At 36.7% G+C, this 16,762-nt stretch overlaps 1 protein-coding gene across 10 annotated transcripts in view; it reads left to right on the top strand.

Moving 5' to 3' along the window:
• The window catches only part of VPS13B (vacuolar protein sorting 13 homolog B), a 774,030-nt gene that overhangs the window by 531,935 nt on the left and 225,333 nt on the right, over positions 1-16,762 (top strand). For all 10 annotated transcript variants that reach the window (XM_043484079.1, XM_043484085.1, XM_043484083.1 and 7 more), the window contains one exon: positions 13,260-13,947. In XM_043484079.1, the coding sequence (XP_043340014.1) occupies positions 13,260-13,947 (688 nt within the window). The remainder of the gene's footprint in view (positions 1-13,259; positions 13,948-16,762) is intronic.

Raw genomic sequence — 16,762 nt, 5'->3', positions numbered from 1 at the left:
ATTGCCAATATTCGTGTTCAAATACCAGCTTCACCATTTACTAGCTATGTGATTTTGAGCAAGTTAAGTTGCCTGGGCCTTAGTGTCTTTATCTTAAAAAAGAGATAATAATAGTACCTAGAGTTCTGAGGACTAAGTGAGTTGATATAGAATAGTGCCTAATATATACTAAGTGCACATAGGAACGTGCCTGACACATTCTAAGCATCTGTTAAGTGTTATCTGTGTTTTGGTAGTGTTGCCTTACACAACATTCGGTCATCAACTAGTTAGGTTATCACCACTGCTATATTAACTACCTTCATCGCTGTCATCTACATATACTTATCTCATCATATATACATGCTCTGTGCACAGAATTTACAAAAATGGAATGTGGTGTTCTTCTGAAATCAAGAATCCTACAATCTAGTTAAGAGAGCGTAAGAATTAAGAGAAAATAGTAACAGAAAATAGCAAATGCTAAGTACCAGATAAAAGATCAAGTATATCCTGTAGGACTGAAGGAGAGAGAACAGTCATTAGGGGTTCATAAAGGAAAGGGCTTCGTGAAGGAAATTGACCCTTAAGAAAAAGGGGATTCCAGGCTGGCATGAGTGAAGATGTGGAGGCAAGAAGGTGAATGTGAAGTTCCAGAATGGAGAATTTGCATAGAGGAGTAATAAGGGGTGGCTTAAGAGAAGAGGCCTCAGAATATTGGTTAAATTATTCAGTAGGCAGTGGTTGCCATGACCACATTTTGAGCTAGAGTGTTCAAATAAAACTTCTCTCCTTTGTTTCCTGAGACCCACTTCATGTGTTACTTTCTTTCACATCCATATCATCATCATCTAGTCAGTTGCTTTCTGATTGGTGGTGCTACCTACAATCTCTCTGCCCTCCAATCTGCTACTCCCACTGCACATTTCAGTGACATTAATTTTTCTCAAGCTTCCTTTTGTTACTTATTTGCTTAGAATGTTTTTAGTTTCCCATTTGTCTATAGCAGTTTCTCAGCTGTTAGTGTGCATAAAATTACTGGGATTTTATCACAAGTGCAATTCACCTATCACCTTCAGGTAGGATACTTCTGGAATGGGGCCTGAGAATCTGTTCAAACCCTAGGGGATTCCGATTCAGATGATCAAGTGGCTCTGCTTTGAGGAAGACTGGTGTAAAACTAGGAGTCCAGGTTTGTTAACCTGCCACCTAGAATCTTGTTTTATCCAGCCTCATTTTTCTCTGTTCTCATTAGGACATCTTTAGTTTCAGCAGAAGGAGACATTTCCTTTTCTCTACACTTATCCATAACCTATTTTTGTCTTCTCTGTCTTTTTTTGTTTATGTGGTTTCCTTAGCCTCAGTATCCTTACTGCCATTTCAACAAGTCCAAATTGTGGCTTCTTTCCATCTTGGTTCAGATGTGTCCTAAAAACATCTTTAAGTATCTTTAACCTAGAAGGCAGAGTTCAAGTTTAACTGATTTTATATCTACTCCCCCATGCAGGGGCCTAAACAAGCACTTCTCAAACGATTCAGTTCATTTATTCCTTCCTTAATTTGTTCATGAAATATTTATTGAATGCTTACTATGTATTAAGTGCTAGTGATAAAGTAGAAAAATAAACACCCTGTAAGTCTCTGTTTTCATGGACCTTTCCTTCTAGTGGGTCAAATGTTTTTAAGTAAATATTGAAGGTATTTTGAGAAGAGTTGTCTATCAGTGCTATATGGAAAATTTTAGGAAAGAGACCAGTGAAAGAAACTAATTAAGGAACTCTGGTAATTGGCCAGTGGAGAGTGGGAAGGGTCAATGAGAACAGAAGATACAAAGGAGATAGCAAGGTTAATTAATGAAATGAAGGAATGACTTGGTGGGGGCCAGGAAGGCATATTTAATATTTATTTGAGCCTTTTGAGAAAGAACAAATAAGTAAAAAGTTAAGATGTAGAGGTAGTATTTAGGGATGGGGTATTTTTAAATGTTATGGTGATCTTTTAGATGTGTGATGTTAATAATGGGACATCCGATTAGAAATGCTCAGTAGCAACTACAAATATGGGGATCTTCAAAGAGCCCAATCCTTTCTCCTTTTTCCCTTCTTCAGCTCAACTCTTGAATGTTTTCTTCAATCCTAGCTGTTCCAAAATCCATCCAAGCGATAGTCTGTGTCTCATTCATTTGATTTTCTAAAGATGTGACATGGTTCCATGTGTTGGCCACATTTCCCTGTTCTCCAAGTGTCTGTCTAGAATGATGCCTCAGCCCAACTCCAAAAGTCCATCTCTAATCGTGCCCTTTCTTGAAATGGTTCTTAACTGATGGGGGACTTAGCTTGCTGGAGGAACTTCAAAGACATAGTAGTTGAAGCAGAGAGTCTTTTAAAATTGGGTAACTACTTTACAGAATTTAGCTTTTTTCTGTCAAACCTCAACAAAAATCCTTCAATAAAAAATAAATTGAAAAAAAAATTGGGTATGGTGGTGTATCATCATCTCCCTATGTGACAGTAACGGCAGTCATTTATGGTTTTTGGGAAAACAGGCTAAGTTTGGATAGGCAGATTTTTAATCATTGGCATAACAAGTAAACTGATTGGGAAGCTGCCTGCATAGCCTGAAAAATCATCTTTCTGAATTCTTGTAGTTGACTGGCCAAAAAACAAATCATTTTAGACTCCTGCCTTTCTCTCATAATACACAACATCCTGTCCATCAGCAAACATGGGTTGTAAGTGTGTGTGGTATCATATAAATTTTTACTACCTGACTTCCCACTAGAATGTAAACTCTATGAAGGTAAGGACTTCATTTCTGCTATATCCCCAGCCAGTGCCCAGAACATAGTAGATATTTGGTAAGAATTTAAGTGAATCAATAATGTGAAATAAAATTATTATTCCACATTTTGCTTGGTAATTTTAACATTGGCTCTGTGTTGAAGAAACACAAGAAATATTTTATCCCAATGAAATTTTTATAGCTAAAGTCCAAACATTAACGATACTTGACTGAATAATGTTACCTTTAAAATACAGTTGACCCTTAAACAGTACAAGGGTTAATCTGTGTATTACTTACGGTGGACAGTACAAGGGTTAATCTGTGTATTACTTACGGTGGACCCTCTGTATCCAAGCTTCCTCTGTATCCATGGGTTCAACAAACTACAGACCATGTAGTACTGTAGTATTTACCATTGAAAAATATTTGCATATAAGAAGACCCGTATAGTTTAAACTCATTGAAGAGTTAAATATAATATTTTTAATAGAAATTTTATTCCTTAGCTAGTTTAGAGAGATGTAAGTTTTTTCCAGAGTTGGTTACTACTTGAATGTTTGTAGAGATGATTCCTGATATTTGGGAGGGAGTAATGTAACATTTTCTAACCTTTATTTAAGCAGTCCCACATGACTGGGAATCTCATTAAGGTTGAATTACTTTCATTAACATATAGGAAGTTTTTCTTTTAGAACTGCAAGAATTACAAGTAAAGTATCAGCATTTGAAAATTAGCCAGTGTTGTAGGCCTAGCTGACCAGAGCTGAAGTTAGGAATATTTACCTGATTTAGAGAATACTTCACATTTCTAAGGTTTGAAGTGAGAAGTTGATATGATTAAAGCAGTTTGTGTGGAAGGTCCTTTTGGCCTAGTGATGATTTTTATGGAGTAGCAGAGAAGAACAAAGTTGTTCTAATGGAAAAGAAGAAATGGCTGCAGGGCATAAACAAATGTTTCTGTCTAACATCTTGACTGTTGCATCTCACATCTGTTGCATCATTAAGCTATTGATAACATATGACACAGAAAATCAATATGTAGCTTTAGTTCAATTTAGATTTAATCTGCCATCGTGAAGTTTAAGGGTAGCCAATAAAAATTGGTAAATGACCCTGTATTCTATAATGTCTTGATGTGCTTCAATAAAATCAGATACAGTGTAGAGAATACTAATATTCAGGTTTACTTTGACGAAAATCTGCAGTTACCTAAACCAGGTTTGTTCAGATCTAGTAAATAAAATATATAATAATAAAAATCAGCTTAATATTTTTGTTAAATAACTATATTCTGTTTGGCAATGAAAATCAGCTACTGGTTATTAAAGTCAATTATGGATGTACTTAAACCATTTCCATTATTTTTCTACTGGTACTGAATGTTAGAGGGAACTGTTAACGCATGCTTTTGCTTCGTTTCCATAATCTCTGCATAGTTTCTTTAAAAGGGCATATGTGATTTGAGGGATAAAATAGTCAAGGATTCGTATAGCTTTTTATCGATGGAAATTTCTCCAAGGTCAACTCTAGTTTCCTTATCAGAAAAATCAGGTTCATAATTGCAAGGCAAAAGCCTACTCAAATAGTTAATAAGCATATTCTCCTTCTGCATTGCTGCAGAAACAAAATGCAAGCTTCTCTGTGACTGAATCTTACAGAGAAAGCCTAGGCTGGGTAAACTTTCATCTGCTTCAGGGTCAGGGCTGATTCAATCTTACTGCAAGTTTATGAGAGTGGCTGATGTGATACAGTTGTTTCTAGTAAAATTGGACTAGCTCTAAGGAGCCAATCTAAGTCAGTCTCTAAGTAAAATTCTATGAGAAACAGACTCCAACTCAGACACAATTGTAAACCCTGATATAATGAGGACTTGCAGCTGATTTAATCCTATTGAAAATCTTTAAGCAGCCATGGGACAAAATGGTTTCCACATTGACATCTGTGGAATGAACCTTGGATTTCATTGGTATGAAGAGTTGTTACTGTGTACACGTAGTAGCCACTTTTTAAGAGTTAACATCATGGCCATTTCAAAGCAGGTTGTTGTTTCTGATGTAGAGGCATCTACTTAGATTAAGATCCAGGTTCCCAGAATGTGTCAGGTTTTATTGTTAAAAAACAAAACTAAATTCACTATAAAAAGCAGACAAATCAAACTAAGGAGTTAGAATAAATCAATTAGATCTAGTTTTCTTGAACAAAAATGACCAACCCATTCCAATTATATATGTGGGAGATGTAGAGAAAGAGAGGGAGAGAGAATCAGAACTGTTTCTGAGTTAAGAAGTCATATGTGAAGTCTTGCCTGGAACTGATTTTTTCTTTTCATGAATTTAAAAGCCCCTGAAAATAAGCATATGCTGTGAAATCATATATGTTTGAATGGGCAGACAGGCACAAAAGGCTTCAGGGTCAGCTGTGTTGATGAAATCTCAGTAAGTAAGATTTGAACTTGCGTGGATAGGTTGGTGTGTAAATTTTTTTTTTTTTGGTCGTTTGGCTTATTGTATTGAAATGGACACTGATAATGATCTAGGTATTCTAGTCAGCTTAGCACAATAATTGGTCGCTTTTCATAATTTACAACCTAAATTAAGACAATAGACCAAACACAATTACAGTAAAACACAACCTTGCCTGAACTATCTCCATGCTTCTTTTCTTGCAGTTAGCAGTGGTTTGAAATGTGAATATTTGAAATGATACTTAGCAGGCAGTAGTGGCCTCATACTGTTACTTCAAAGAGCCGGAAAAGTAACTCCATGAAAGGGAGAACTTGAAACTACAGTACTCTTTACCATTTTATCTGTTAAGCAGTGATGGGTGTCATTAGTTCTGCTCTTTTGCATAATTACTGCAGTGTTGTGAAAAGTTTTTGTCATCCAACTGGGAACAATTATATCCTATGGGCTCTTGTATAACATTTGGCTTAGAGAAATAAAATATAAAAAACACCCTTGTTTCTAGCACTCTGTAGTACCCAAGTGCATAGGGTTTGTTCAAGTTTTATAAGTAAAAAGTAACATGGATTGGTAACATTGAAGGAGGCATTTCATATCAATTTATTCTTTATAATGTTTTTTAATTTAATGGGCTTAGATAAATTTTATCTGGTCCATCACTGAGTTACGATGGTATTTTGTCTGTAAAATGATAAAAGTTCGTGAAGTGCAGTGTTGATATCGCTGAAAATATAAGACTTAAAAATATACTTTTATTGTTCACTTGACTAAATTAATCAAGTTGAAATGAAGTATCTCTGGCACAACGATTTTGCTGTTTGTCTAAAGCTCTGTGTTAAAGGCATACAACAGCCTTTCCCAGCAGAACCATTCTATCCTATCCTTGAAACCTTCTTGATACAACTAGAAGGGTATATTTGCAAATATTTAGACAACGAGGCACATAATTCTGTTAAGTTTCTTAAAGTTCTCCTTTGTAATTCCAGTATGTGAAACCATTAAAATACTGTAACCAAGTTTTGTAGGGTTTTTTTTTTTTTTTTTTTCTGTATCATAGGCAGCACGTTTACTTCTTTGAAAATGTGACTACATTTTTTGCAAGGGCAACAAAAATATAATAAATGTCACAGTGATATGAAGAAGTAACTGTCACTTGGTTTTGTGGTTTCACACTTGACTCTATCATAATTTATAAGATGTGAAAAGTGAGCTCATGACTGGCAAAAGATATTTGATCAAGGTTAAAGTGTAACTGCTGCTGATATATAACCATAATTTTGATGAGAAGGTGGAAAATATGTGGATATGTTTGTTTTTGGTGTATAAAGATTCCTTAAAAAGACAAGTTAAAAGAAATAGTGTGAGTTAAAATATAGGAATAGGTGCTGAATTATCCTTTCTTGGCAGCCATAGAAACAGAAATTATATTTGTTTTAGTCTTTGTTAATTCTCAAAGTTGATTTCCACATATTTTTGTTTAAATTTTTAAATATCCACTTATGTGCAGCATTCTTATTAATATGGCTACTTCCAAATATGCCTGTGAAAATGTTCATATGGCCAAACAAGAAGTTTCGGTCCATCAAGCTTATCTTTCTTCACTCCAGAGTTCTACTGCAGAACATCTAATTAATATCATTTGAAATTATTTTAATGCATTTTTTGGTATTGTTGCCTACTCAAGTGTGATTTTAGCCACTACTCCTGAGATACTGTGGCTCTTACCAGACTCCAGGGTAAGCGAGTAAACTTACCTATCTCACTCCATCAAACGGAGGAATTAGCTTCAGTTCCGCTCGCTACTAGTCAGCTTTCAGCACCTTTTCCATGGTGGCTAATAACTGTACCACGTATAGCTGTGAAAGGATGGGGAGATGCGCTGAAATGATCTAATAAGTAAACTCTCAACTTGACATGTTTCCCTAGCTATTGAAAACCTTCTCATATTGAAACCCATTGATAGTGAAACGAGAATTCCTCTGAGTTAAGTACCATCTGGTTGTGCTCAAGGCTTTAAAGCTGTTATCTCTGCATAAAATTTCAGAGTCCTATATTTTTTTCTTCACCAAACTATCCATTTTTAAGCCACAAATATTTTTCCAGCTCTTTCAGATTTTATCTGAAAGTATATTTTAACAGTATTTAAATAGTTCTTAAACAATAACAATTTATCTTGATAGATGGCATGCTGTGTTTTTTCATTTTATTTTAATTAGCCATTGTGGAACCAAATTCCCTTTTGTTTTAGTCTTTTGAATATTGTTTAATTATAGTTATCATGCCAGATATCTTAAAGGTTATTTTACCAATAGAGTTTCATTTAACATAACCCATATGGAATCAATAGCCCAGTTTCCTAAAGTGAATGCTTGGAAAATCTTACATTCATATGTTAAGAGTACACATCCTTTCCTCATTAGTTGGAAAGTACAGGGATTTTGGCACAGGTTCTGTGTGGAAGCATTGTGCAGCTTTTATATGGATTTTGTTTTTAGCCTTTGATGACACTGTTTAGAATAGGAAGTATCTAATAAGTAAAGCATTTTGTCTCAAGTGCTGCCAGTGTGTTTAATATATGCCTGGAGGTCTGAAACATTATCTTCTTCTCTGCAGTAATATGCATTTAATTCTCTGAAAGCAGAAGGTCGAACTTTTAAAAGGGACGCAAAGTACATTTTCAAACAGAATAATTCAAAACATATGGAAGAGGGGACCAGAGTAATGTACAGTTGGTTTTTATGGTTTAATCATGATCATGTTAATGCACACCAGTAGCTAATTAAAGAAAACTTTTATTGTTCATTTTAAATGAGTTAGGTAAAGAGTGGGAGAGCTGATGTAATAGCACTGCCCAGAGATACATGTTTTATGCTGCACTCACTAACAGCAAGCAGATATTGCTATTTTTGACAACTTAAATTATTACTCCCCTTGGACAATAATAAAGGAAAAGTTATTTTCAGAGTTATTACATTGTGAAGTTTTCTTTCTCCACAAAGGAATAGTAAATTGATGCCCAAGTTTTGAGCTGAGCGCACATAATTAATTATAAAACTTCCTTGATAGGCCAGATGGTCTTCAATATAATAGATAAATCTGCAGTGGACTGGTGACAAACCTATGGATTTTTAAATATGTCTCAAAATCATCAGCTTATTTATTTCAGCTCTACATAATAGTGCAGAAACTTAGACAAATGAAAGAAATCTTGGCTTTTAACCCATTTTTAAGAATTTAGTCTTCTAATACTGGGAAAGTTGTGCTTTTTTTTCCTTCCAGTGAGAGTCAGAGTCTTTCATCTCTGGGTCATTGGTTCAAATTCCATTCTACTCAGTAGTGACTAGAATTAGTTACCATCTGACTTCTGTTCAGTAACCCCTGTGACCTGAGCTGATAGCTGCCATCCTGCCCCTACTGGTTATTTATATTGCCAGATTATGCCAGTTGACATTCGCTAGAGTCTTAACGTGGCAGTCTCAACAGGTAATAGGGCTGGACACTACATTTATTTACCTTTACCTGTAAGTGACTTGTTTTATCATGTTAACATTGATAGGGAACACTTTAAAGAAAGAGAAGCTAGATTTTTAAATGCAAATCTGTACATCAGGAGAAGAAAATACAAGGCTCTGTGCATAGAAGGTATAGACTCATGTAGTTGATTCTGATTGCCTTTCCTGATTGAGAGAATAAAAACAGTTGAGTGCTTGATTTGAGTTTCTTTATGCAACTTAGAGGATTTTTTAAAATTATGCTGTGCACAGATATATTTAGTTTGCACAGTAAATCCTAGATTACGTATGTAAATGATTTTATTATCGTTTCACATATTATTTGAGAACTCCTAGCTCATACTAGATTTGGAGGTATATTTGAAATTTTTATAATAGGTAATTAAAACCTTTACAATTTAATTATCCCTTTGATAATTGTTGTATTTTTATTTTACTGAATTTTAAAATTAAATATGTTCATTAATTTGTTTGGTCAGCACACACTTCTTGAACTTTAACGTTGTTTAAAGCAATGTGGTGTGTGCTACAAATACTAATGGTGTTCTCTTCTCATTGCCTACTAGCTGTCTGACCTTGGACCAATTGATTAATCTCTTTCAGCCTCAGTTTCCTCAGCTGTAAAATGGTGGTAACAGTACCCCCTTAAAGGGTTGTAACAGTAAAGAAAATGTATGTAATATGCTGCCAGTGTTTGGTGTGGCATGGCGTGTGCGTGCTCAGTCATGTCTGACTCTTTAAGACCCCATGGACTGTAGTCTACCAGGCTCCTCTGTCCATGGAATTTTCCAGGCAAGAAATACTGGAGCAGGTTGCCATGTCCTCCTCCAGGGGATCTTCCCAACCGGGGGATCTAACTTGTGTCTGCCTGCATCTCTTACATTGCAGGCAGATTCTTTGCCCACTGAGCCACCTGGGAAGCCCTAGGAAACATACTCAGTGGTGTCTGATTTCTTATCTTCCATTGCTCCCAATCTCTGAGACAAACCAGTGTTTGAAAAGTGCTATGAAAACGTTAGCTATGAAAGCATAGAAGCTGAAAATGCAAGCACCATCTAGAAAGGTTGAGAAAGTCTTCATAAGGAAGGTGGCTTCTTTTTTTTAACTTACCTTTTATTGAGTGCCTACTACATGTGGTCAGTACATTAGTTCATGTAATCCTGCAGCAACTTTGTCGGTTGGGTGTTAGTGTCCCCAGTGTGAGGACGAGCATCTGGCAGAGACAGAGGACTGCTTGAAGTGTGACCAGCGCACAGCATGGAGGATGCCAATAAGGAAAGTTCAGGAATGTATCTGGACAGACTTTAAAGAGTACAGTGTACACATATATTTACATATTAACAATTAAATATTTCTTGTCTGCAGAGCAATTTTTTTCATTTAATATTGTATCAGAAACTGACATCTCATCGCGCTTCTATGGATCCTCTCTTCAGTGTGCTAGTCACTGATGAGACCGTCCTCGGTGATAGAAACAAAACAATATGGCATCAGTCCTTCACTGGTAAAGAAGACCAAAACATAACCGCTGCTCGTTGGTGGGTTATTTACTATATGCCAGGCACTGCACTGACCTCTTCAGGCACATTAACTCATTGAATCCTCATGCAAACCCCTTGAGGTTGGGTTTATTATTCCCATTTTACAGATGAGATTATGTAGCCTTAGAGAGGATTGTAATTTATCAAGTAGCACACAATCAGAAAGTGCTGCACTTAACCCTGCTTCTGTCTGACTCCAAGACCTTTGGATTGTTTTAATACTATCTGAATCTGCCACCACAGAATATTCTAGACTATTCTAGTAGAAATATTTCTACTAGAATATATTCTAGACTATTCTAAGATAAAATAATAGATCTAGTAGAAAATAATAAATCCTAAAGTGAAGGAATGGGAAGCTGCTTGTGCTGCAGTCCATGGAGTTGCAGAGAGTCAGACACAACTGAGCGACTGAACAGCAACAAAAATAGAAGTATGAGTTAAGTACTAGGAACACCAAGAAGGAAAAGAGTTGAAAGCGCAAATCCCAGACAGGTGTCATTGTTCTGAGTCTTCATGGAGAGCTAGGTGTTGGCATGCTACAGCAGTTTCAGAAGGGGCTCCAGGCAGAGAAGCAACATGGCATACGGAGAAGGATTTAAAAGAATGAGGTATCTTCAGAGAAAAGGGATTAGCTATTTTTGTTTCAAATACTATATTTTTTTTATAACATTGTGCCCTCCTCCACAAAATTAAAATAAATTAACAAAAAATTACTTGAAAGTTTTTAATGACAGTTACATCATTGTCTTGAATTAACTGTCCTTTAACATTTTCATAAGCAACTTATAATGTGGAAAAATGATACTATATTGACCAAATTAAGGGAGAGCCTAAAAAATGAAGCTCATTGCCTAGTACTGTGGGGAATATTTTCTCACTGCTGATGGGAATACAGATTAGTGCACCCTCTTTGGAAAGGTGCTGGCAACATTTAATAAGCTTAAACTTTTTCATACCATTTACCTAGTAATTCTTCTAGGATCCTGTCTTAAGAAAATCTTATTTAGATGTTTGTCATAGATGTTTGTTGGCAAAAATTGAATACCTAATTGTCCAGCTATATGGGAATAGTTGAACAATTGCTCCTAAGACTGAATGAAATATTATGCAGCTTTTTAAAAATGACATTTATGTAGAGTATATTAATATGTTAAAAAACTGCATTACCAATTTATCTCTCCAGTATTATTATAACCCTAAAGGGTAGGGTTGAGGAGAACCTATGCACAAGTAGGGAAAAAAGACAAAAGGAAATACACTAAAAGATTACTATTGGTCGTGTTTGGTAGTAAGAAGGGGCTTCCCTTGTGGCTCAGCTGGTAAAGAATCCGCCTGCAATGCAAGAGACCTGGGTTAGATCCCTGGGGAAGGGAGAGGCTGCCCACTCCAGTAAAACAGACTTCCCTGGCGGCTCAAACAGTAGAGCATCTGGGAGTAAGAAGGGAGTTGGGAGGATTTTCTTTTTCCCTCAGATTTTCCATGAGTTCTTCAGTCAGTAGTGAAAGTCACGCAGTCGTGTCCAGCTCTTTGCAACCCCATGGACTATACAGTCCATGGAATTCTCCAGGCCAGCATACTGGAATGGGAAGCCTTTCCTTTCTCCAGGGGATCTTCCCAACCCAGGGATCAAACCCAGGTCTCCTGCATTGCAGGTGGATTCTTTACCAGCTGAGCCACAAGGGAAGTCTGAGTTCTTTAATGAGTTCTTTAATGAATCTGAATTACTTCAGTGAAGAAGCGAGTGAGTATCTAGGTCTCAATAGTATGTTAGAAACGAATTAATGGTTGGGAGACTAAGAAAAGGGAACCACAGAGTCAAACTGGAGGTCTTGCAGTTGTGCTGACAAAACAGTCATGCTGCTGCTTCCACCACACTGTTCTTTGTTCTCTACGCAGACGGTTGTTGGTGGGAGTATTTGAGAAAGTATGGATACATTTAGTGCACAAAGGGACAATCCACCTTCAAGGGTTTTAATTACTTACATTTTGCTTGATCACTTACATTTATCCTTGTTTTAAGTCTTATTGTAGTAAAGGAAAATAAACATCATTTTGAATGGCACACATTTATTTTAGTTTACTTTTCTTTGTCATTCATAATTGAGGACTACTAACTTTTCCCTCTCCTACTATCCAAAATCCTGTAAATCAGTTTTTTTTTTCCCCCAAGAAAATAGCTTTTATTTTTTTATTTTTTTTTTCAGGATTTTTTCCCCCCAGCATTTTATTATTTTTTTTCATTTATCTTTTATTAGTTGGAGACTTATTACTTTACAGTATTGTAGTGGGTTTTGTCATACATTGACCTGAATCAGCCATGGTTTTACATGTATTCCCCATCCTGATCCCCTCTCCCACCTCCCTCTCTACCCGCTCCCTCTGGGTCTTGTAAATCAGTTTTACAATGATAGCATAAACAGTATAAACTACTCCTGCCTAAAATTAATTTCAACCAATAGTAATAATGATTCAGAAACAGTTTTTTATACTACTTGGAAAAACACCATAAAGGATACTAACTGAGGCATTTTATATATATATATATATGTATGTATATGTATACATATATACACACACACACTACTTTGTGTTAGTCCAAAGAAAGTAAAGTCTGACATTGAAAAGTATATTTTATTTTATTTTATTTTTTTGGCTGAGCCACGTGGCTCTTGGGATCTTCGTTCCCCAACCAGGGATTGAACCCTCACGCCCTCACCCTTGGCAGTGAAAGCACCAAGTTCTGACCACTGACCTACCAGAGAATTCCCCTGAAAAGTATCTTTTAATGATAGAAATGCACGTGATGTTTTTCTCAAGGATTGCCTTGGCATTCTAATATGCATAATTTCTTGAAAGGACACCTACTTTATTTTTATGATTACTTTTATACTAGACCCAGTTTTAATGTTTCTATAACATTTACATAGTAACACTTGGAATATAATTAGTTTAAAATATTTTATTATTTTTCCTTGCAGATCACTAAGCAAGAACAGAAAAAAATGGATACATATGATGGAAGCATGGCTGATAGCTCATCTCGGTACAGTGGTGCCCAGGATAGTGGAATTGGCAGTGACAGCGTTAAAATCAGAATAGTACAGATAGAGCAGCACAGTGGTACCAGTCAGCACCGCATCGCCCGTCCCTCACGCCAGTCGTCAATTGTAAAAAATCTAAATTTTATTCCTTTTGACATATTTATTACTGCAAGTAGAATCTCACTAATGACCTATTCCTGTACGGCCTTACCCAAATCGAAATCGCAAGAACAAAAGGATAATGAAAAAACAGGCAAGAGTTCATTAAACCTGCCAGAAGTCAATTCAGATGTCGCAAAGCCCAGCCAGGCATGTATTTCCATGGTAACAGCAGAAGATCTCTTAAGCAGCAACATATCTTTTCCTTCAGGGAAAAAAGTAGGGGTCATCTCTCTCGAAAGTCTGCATGCATCCACAAGGTCATCCGCTAGACAAGCGCTCGGCATAACTATCGTTCGGCAGCCTGGAAGAAGAGGAACTGGTGACTTGCAACTAGAACCTTTCTTGTACTTTATTGTATCCCAACCTTCTTTGCTTCTGAGTTGTCACCACAGGAAGCAACGAGTGGAAATATCCATTTTTGATGCTGTGCTTAAAGGGGTTGCCTCTGATTACAAATGTACAGGTAAGAGCCTTCAGATTTACTCGGGTGCTGATAACCACTAGTACATATTAAGTTTTATTCCCAAAGTTTTAAGATTGATCAAACAGGAAACAGCTGGCAAACCAGACAAAACTTATTTTCTCTACTGAATATGTAAATACGTAAATTTCATGTCCCACAGCTGAATCACGTTTAAGTAAATGTTTGAAAAGGAACAAGATTTAGTCTTGGTGTTCTTACTGTGCCTCTGAATTTTTTTCCAGGAGCTGAATGAAACAGGGGCTCTTTCTGGGCTATTGAAATGCTTAACAATTTCCAGTGATTAGGAAGCAAAGTTTTTTTTCATATTAATAGCCCTTAGGTTTGCTTTCCATGTCAGTGCTGCTGCTAAGGTTAAAAAAAGAAAAACTTTAGAAAATGAAGTTTATTGTTTTGGTATTCTTTTGCCATAATCATCTTGGTGTAACAGCTTGTTATTAAATGTATTTGAGGCGGTTTATTAGCAAAGTAAGATTACAACGATTTTACACATCTACAACAAGCACGTTTATTAAGTGGGTGTTGGCCAGCTGCCTCTTGTTGCCCCATCCAGGCCTGCCTATAACCAGAGAGCGCCATATATTTTAATAATTATATGGAACGTGTGAAGCTTGTTGCATGTTGAGACTAGGAAAGTGATCAGGGATTCAGATTTAAGACATATGTACTGTTAAGTAATAAGAGCTAATGAAAACAGGGCCAGACCAGGTACAGAGACCTTTTCCCAGAGTTAATGCAGAATTAGAGATTTGTCAGGAAAGATTTCCCAGAAAGGGTAGCGGGATCATCTAAGATCTGGTATTGGAAGAGGGCCCTCACAAGCTCAGGTATAACTCAGGCATTTTATTGTTCTCAGGTGGTAGCATCTAGCAGATGAACGTCAGCAGTAAGGCATTTGGAGAATTTGTCCATTCTGGAAGTCAGACTGGTTCATTCTTGGCGCTAAGGAGAGTCGTTTTATACAGCAGGCTCCTGAAGAGTAGATAGGAGCCCCAGTAAGTCAGTCAGAGAAGAGCTGGGCTCTTGCTGAGATGTAGTTCAAGTCCTTGACTTTAGAAAGTTGTAACTGACCCGTTGCTAAGAAGGAATAGCCTAGGGTTACCTTCTAGACTGCCTCCTAGCCATCTCTCCATTAGTGCTTGTGCTGGCTCCTACTGGCTCAGAAGAGCTAATTGTTAAATTTTTAGGAACTTTGAAAGACGGTTGTTAAACCACTGCTAGTTTAAATCACCATAGTGAGAGTATTTACAAACAGATATTGGCAAATGCTGTCAATCAGCTCTCCTACTCTGAGAGCCAGTGTTAAACATTTATCAGCAACCACTGCCTCCCTTCTTCAAACACACTTTCATTTACTGAGCACCTGTAATACAATGGGTACTTCTGTTCAATGGAGATGAGAGAGGTGCTGAGGTAGTTTATGTTATATTATTCAAGGACTCATGCCTACAGACCTGATACCTGTTTGGGTGTCTGCTTAGCATTGGCAAAAACTAGGTGTAGGACTGAGAGAACAGAAGCTCATTCCACATCCCTCCCTAACTGCTTTCAGCCGCAGTTGCTTTATGGGTGGCTGGCTTCAGCAGCTTCTGCTAAAAGATATTGATAACTGAGTTCAGCAGAGTTATCAGGGCTCATAGCAAAGGTGTACATTGGAATTATAACAGGTTCCTAGGTTGAAATGATAAAGTATCTTAAAAAAAATTTTTTTTGTGCATAGACCAATGTAGAAACCAGTTTCAGCAGATGAAGTTTAGAAGGTTATATACCAGATTGAGTATAGGGTATTTACATGTGGGAGGAAATAGTCTTACCTACCTCCTAAGGAGCCTTCTTCACATAATATTCTTGTGAATGGCTTGCTTTACACAAAAAGCATCTCCTTGGACATTTACAGTGTCCAAATAGAGTCATCAATATAAGTCATCGTATGTCCTTAAAATGAATTTAGTGAAATTTGTCAGAAACAAATAGTTAAACATAACAGCTGAAAAAAATGACTAGCAATTATTGTGTACTCAGTCTGTGCCAGGCATTGTAATAACTACTTTAAATGCATTATCTCATTTAATCCTCCTAACAGCTCTGTGGGAAATATGTTGCCATCTTATATGTAAAGAAACTGAAGTTTGGAGAAATAACTTCTCCAAGATGACAAATAAACAGAGCTAAAATACAAAACCAAGATATTCTGGACTTTCTGAGTCTGGTCTCTCAACCTGTATGGATCCTTAGAGTGGAAAGAAAAATATGAATCTCAGTTTTCAGTCAACCTCCATTGTTCTTCTCCAGACCATGCAAATGGTTCCCTTTCTTTGTTTTAACTGGTGAATTTGTATATATGTATCCATATGACTACAGAGTACAGCCTCTCTTGGTACTATGACATCCTGAGCTGAAATTCTAACTCTCACTTAGGAGACGTGTACCCATCCATCTCATAGGGCGATTATGAAATTGAAAAGAGATCATTAATGAAAGTACTTTGCAGCCTATGCAAGTACTGCACCCTCACAAATGTTTGCTGCCACTGTTTTAGTTATTAATATATAGTAGAAAGATTACTGGGATTCCCAGGTGGCTCAGTGGTAAAGAATTCAGAGACCTGGGTTCGATCCCAGGGTTGGGAAGATCCCCTGGAGAAGGAAATTACGAAGCAGAAAGCCTGGAATTTAATTGGCCCTGCTATTTATTAACAGAGTGATCTTAGCCCAGCATTTCACTTCTTTGGGTTTCTGTTTCTTTTTGTATAAAACGTAATGATTACAATAGATACCAACAAGGTTCATTCCAGGTG

The sequence above is a fragment of the Cervus canadensis genome, chromosome 12 (genome assembly GCF_019320065.1).
Source record: "Cervus canadensis isolate Bull #8, Minnesota chromosome 12, ASM1932006v1, whole genome shotgun sequence".
Classification (NCBI taxonomy): Eukaryota; Metazoa; Chordata; class Mammalia; order Artiodactyla; family Cervidae; genus Cervus; species Cervus canadensis.
Note: the sequence above shows the minus strand (reverse complement) of the source record. Positions and strands in the feature narration are given on the sequence as shown.